This window comes from Lygodium microphyllum, chromosome 12 (genome assembly GCF_053477565.2).
Source record: "Lygodium microphyllum isolate KBCC chromosome 12, Lygodium_microphyllum_v1.1.10, whole genome shotgun sequence".
Classification (NCBI taxonomy): domain Eukaryota; kingdom Viridiplantae; phylum Streptophyta; class Polypodiopsida; order Schizaeales; family Lygodiaceae; genus Lygodium; species Lygodium microphyllum.
In genome coordinates this window covers 51,330,051-51,335,340 of record NC_141146.1, presented here as the reverse complement: position 1 = coordinate 51,335,340, position 5,290 = coordinate 51,330,051, and the positions used below count along the sequence as shown (strand labels likewise).

The window sequence follows — 5,290 nt, the reverse complement described above, 5'->3', positions numbered from 1 at the left end:
ATAAAGACATCAAACTTATGACACTGTTCCCTAGGTGCCTGCTTAAGTCCACAGAGAGTCCTTCTCAACTTGCACACTAGATGTTCCTAGCTCTTTTCCACAAAGCCCATAGAGAGTCCTTCTCAACTCGCACACTAGATGTTCCTAGCTCTTTTCCATAAAGCCCTCAGGCTATTGCATATAGATGTCCTCATGTAGGTCCACATATAAGAAAGTCATTTTAACATCCATCTAGTAGAAGTTTAGATATAATTGTAATTTGTGTAATCAAAGCTAAAACCAAGCAAAGGGTAGTTCTGCCGCATTAGTGTGGGAATTTATTTTCTGAAGTCAACGATTCTGACATGGAAGGAGGGCGTGGCAGCGTGCCGTTGAAGCTTCTGCAGAATTCGGAAACACATACACACAACGATACAAGAAATTGAGACTAGCAGAGCACAGAGAGAGAGAGAGAGAGAGAGAACAATACAAGAGATCGGAGCGAGCGAAAGAGAGAGATGTGCGACAGGACAGTACGCTTCAGCGTGCTCTGTAGCATGCTGGAGGCCATCTCGAGGAACAAGAAGCCAGCCTTGAAGAGGAAGTACCTTCGGACCTTCCTTGACCACGTCTACACCGACCATGAATTCTTCAGTGCATTGCGCCTCATACTGCCTGTCTTGGACAAGGAAAGGGGCACCTACGGCCTCAAGGAGGCCGCGCTGGCCCGCTGTTTGGCTGATGCCCTAGGGCTAGCCAAAGAATCAGAGGATGCCAAAAGGCTTCTCCACTGGAAAGCAGGGGGTCCCAATGCTGGCAATTTCCCTCTCGTTGCCGCCGAGGTTTTGTTCAGGAGGCAAATCACAGTCTCAGGTGGCTTGCTCATTAAGGATGTCAATGACTACCTTGACCGGTTGGCTTCTGCCGAAGGCCGTGAGGACAAGACTGCCATCCTCGCGGAGCTGATTCATAAAACTAATGCTCAGGAGATGAAATGGATCATTCTCATCATCTTGAAGGAGTTGAAACTTGGCATGAGTGAAAAGACTGTGCTGCACGAGTTCCATCCGGATGCAGAGGACCTTTTCAATGTCACTTGTGATTTGAAGCTTGTTTGTGAAAAACTGAAAGATAGAAGCCAGAGATTCCAGAGGCAGGATATTGAGGTAGGCAAACCGGTGCGACCGCAACTTGCCTCCAGAGTTGCTGATGTGGAAGAGGCTTGGCGGAAGCTCCGTGGCAAGCGCATCATAGCTGAGTGCAAGTTTGATGGTGATCGCATCCAAATACACAAGAATGGAAATGATGTGCATTTCTTCTCCAGAAGCTTTATTGACCATAAAGAGTACATAGATGGGTTGGCACCTGTCATACTTAAACAAGTAAGAATTGAGAAATGTATCCTGGATGGAGAAATGCTGGTCTGGAACAAGTTGACAAATCGGTTTGCTGAGTTTGGGTCAAATCAAGAGGTAGCAAAGGCTGCTAGGGAGGGTTTAAATACTGATCAACAGTTATGCTATGTTGCTTTTGACATTTTGTATTCCAATGATAGTAGTGTAACTCATCGAAGTCTTTGTGAAAGGCAGATGCTTCTTAAAGAAGTTGTACAGCCTTTGCGCGGTTCATTAGAGCTTCTCTTGCCAGGTACTGGTGCAGGGTCAGATGATACATCATGCTGGTCCATGCCAGTGCACAGCCCACAAGAGATTAATAAGTTCTTTCTGCAGACTGTTGAGAATAGAGATGAAGGGATCGTCCTCAAGGATCTGGACTCCAAATGGGAACCTGGTGATCGGAGTAGCAAATGGATAAAGCTGAAACCTGATTATGTTCATGCTGAAAGTGATCTGGATGCTTTGATTATAGGTTGCTATCTTGGAGCTGGCCGTCGAGGAGGTGAGATTGGTCAGTTTCTGCTTGGTGTGGCAGAACAGCCAAACCAAGGTGGGAATCCCACCCGATTTCTTTCCTTCTGCAAGGTCGGATCAGGACTGAGTGAAAATGAAAGAGATGTTCTTGTGAGCAAGCTGAAGCCTTACTTAAGCAAAAAACCACCAAGCTTCTACACAGTGACAAACCATGCAAAGGAACGCCCTGATTTTTGGGTTACACAGCCAGAGAAGTCTGTGATACTAGAGATTACTAGTGACATACGCACCATAAAGTCAGAGGTTTTTGCAGCTCCTTACAGCTTGCGTTTTCCTCGTACACGTCGGGTTCGGTACGATAAGCCTTGGTATGATTGTCTCACTGTCAAGAGTCTAGTTGAAATTGTACATTCAAGGGATGGAAACACAGTTGATATGAAAGAAAATAACAAAAGCTTCAAAGCAAGGGTTCCAAAGGCAAGGAAAACTACCCGGTTGGTCCCTTTGGTTCCCTCACATATGTTGGTAACGGATGTGTCCAATGTGAAGCACGAAACTTCTATTTTTAAACACATGGTGTTTCACTTTATCAACGTTCAAGCCCAATCTTTAAGGGATAGCCTTCATAAAATGGTGGCAGAAAATGGGGGATCTTTTTCCATGAACTTGAATAGTTCTGTAACTCATGCAATTGCTGCAGAAAAGAAGGGAATAAGGTATCAGGCAGCAGCTTTACATGCAGATATCATCCATCAATCTTGGGTGACAGATTGCTGTGCTCAGAAGTCTCTTCTTCCTTTGACTCCAAAATATATTCTGCATTTAACAAAAGATTCAAAATTGGCGAAGTTGGGAGACATGGATGAATTTGGTGATAGCTATTTTCAGGATAATGACATTAGTGATTTGAAACAACTGTTTGAAAATTTGGATGGGCTTGAGCTGCATGTTGACAAAGAGGAACTTTGCAATTTTGAGAAAAAGTTTTGTCTTAAAGCAGGTTTTGGCCTTTTTTGTGGTTGCCAGATCTATTTTCATAATCCGATACATTCAAAAAACTTGGATGCTCAGGCAGTAGCAGAGATCGTGCTGAAAAGGCTTGAGCTTGAAGTATTAATGTCTGATGGGGAAGTAACGGATAAGTTAAAAGATGCCACTCACATGGTTATCTATTCATCAGCTGATCATCCCGTCTCCCTCCATAACATTATGCGAAGCATCTCCAATGAAGATAGGAACTTGTTAATATTAAAGAAACTTCATGCGATCAAGCATACATGGCTGGAAACAGCCTTAACTAGCAATAAGAAACCTGAGGAGGATAGCTTCAGCTTTATTGACACCAAGGATGCTTCTGAAGAAGGCGTTTCAACACCTTCAAAGGTGCTGATGGAGCAAGTTCCCCCTCCTGCTGCTAGGTTGAGCAAGAGGGGTCGACCAATGATAAGGGAAGATGACTTGCCATCTGAGGGTGAGGAACTTATCCCAAAACGACAGTTGTTTTCTGATGCAAGTTCCAAAAGTCAAAGAATGCAGTCCCATGATGGGATTAAGGGGGGCAATGTGACACAATCTAAAAGCAGTGTGTCAAAATTTGGTAAGAATGTTGTATCTACAGATCAAGCTTTGTGCGTTTCTGGTAGTGAAGCTGAAGGGGCCTTGTCACTTGGTACTGAGAGACTTCCAAAGAGGGCCCACACAACATGGGCTGTGAATAGAAGAAAACCTTCAAACAGCAAGAATCTGGGGTTGAAGACAGAGAAGCAAGACAGATCCTCAAGGGAAGCTTTGGGTGCAAGTCATAATAAGGAGAGCAGAGAGCAAATTAGTAGAGCAATGAAGACTGCACAGGATGGAAAAAGGAAAAGGAAGCCTCCTGGCAAAAACAATCTGGATGAGGTCGACAGACTTGGTGAAAATAGCAGTGAGAAGAGCAATGAGCAAAGTCACAGGTCAAAGAAGTCTAAAACTGGATTTTCATCAGAAGAAACCAGATCTAGCAATGAGAATTATGCAGAAAATGAACAGACTAATGTACCTGCAAGTGGTCTACATTTTGTATTTCCTGAACCTGCAGAAGAGGCTGCAGGTGATTTGTCTCAGTCAAGACCTCATCAAGCAATCACTACTTATCCATCAAATGACCCCTCTAGCACAAGCGGGAGTATGGAAAGAGATCCAGTTGGGAAGAAGAAAAAGGTAAGCTACAAAGACCTGGTGCAGAAGTTGTTGGATCCAGAATAACATATTGACCAAGTTATATGGCTATCACTGCCAATTCCGCTGTACAGATGAAGTCCAATCAGAGATCTTGAGTGCAAATGTAAAGAGCTTTTACCTATATGGTAAAATAGATTTTCTGAAACTAGAAAAACTGAACGAGTTTAAAAGGCCAGAAATTTTCCCAGGCCTTTCTATAGTTCTGAACAGAAGTGATCAAGAACTCCAGATGCGACTTTCAATGCTAGGGCAACAACCCCATGGGTAATAAGCCGGCAGATTGCAATGGTACATGAATGACAAGGGGTAGCTGATTAGAGCTCCAATCTTAAGGTCCACAATGGTGGCCGGTTTTGTACTGTGGTGCCTAGTATCAAGGTTCTTACCCAATTTTTGACAAACTTTGTATGCATAGCTAGTACCCTTCCATCACACAACTTGCATCACATTTTTCCTTTGCTCAGCCCTAATACTGCTCTCCTGCACCGTATTTTCCTCCAGTGCACATTTTCCTAAATCAATTCAGTGGTGGGTGCAGTACCCACTGGAAATATGCATATTTTTTATGCACGTTATTAGCCGAAAACACAGGAGCGAAAATTCAAGCCTCTACTGGGTCTTGTGCTTAAATAGTAGGCCATGGGAGGTAACCTGAGCTAGCTCTCAGATTTAGAATAACTGTACATTCATTATAGACCACGAAGCATAGGCACATTCTATAATGAATGACATGGCATCTAGAGGAATGGGAGGAGGGGGCATTTGGTAGGCCACGTTAGCTACAGCTGCCTAATTGTCGCCGGTCCACTCTGGTGGTTGGACTGCAAGCTATGGTTTTGCCTCCATAGCCTGCTATGAAAGGTATGAGAAAAGCAATAATAGACTGAAGCGTCTACATTTGAAAAGAGAATTTCGAGGTTCTAAGCGTCTACATTTGAAAAGAGAATTTCGAGGTTCTAACAATGGCTATTGCAGCTCCCCATTGGCAAAGGCTAGGGCGAGGGTGATCATAGTAATTTAAAGTATATTTATCTTGAAAATATCCAATTATCAAGGTTTTCTTCACAATGGAGCTATTAAGTTGTAGGGTTGGATGGTGAAATCCAAAATCTAGGAACGCCTAGGGTCGTAGGGTTGGATGGTGGGATCCAGAATCTAGGAATGCCTAGGATTTGGGTAATCATAGTAATTTTACATTGAAACAATCAAAGTAGAAAGAT

At 43.5% G+C, this 5,290-nt stretch overlaps 1 protein-coding gene across 1 annotated transcript; it reads left to right on the top strand.

The window, feature by feature from the left end:
* Positions 1–320: 320 nt before the first annotated feature.
* LOC148027757 (DNA ligase 4-like) lies at positions 321–4,850 on the top strand. The gene is made up of 2 exons (XM_087689463.1): positions 321–1,451; positions 1,569–4,850. Exons 1-2 carry the CDS (start codon positions 498–500, stop codon positions 4,092–4,094), a joined length of 3,480 nt encoding a protein of 1,159 aa, XP_087545589.1. The 5' UTR covers positions 321–497; the 3' UTR covers positions 4,095–4,850.
* Positions 4,851–5,290: the final 440 nt, after the last annotated feature.

Coding starts and splice junctions, on each gene's coding strand:
- LOC148027757 (XM_087689463.1), top strand. CDS start 498: ATGTGCGACAGGACAGTACGCTTCAGCGTGCTCTGTAGCATGCTGGAG. Junction 1,452..1,568: donor AGTTTGGGTCAAATCAAGAG/GTAGCAAAGGCT, acceptor TGTGAAAGGCAG/ATGCTTCTTAAAGAAGTTGT.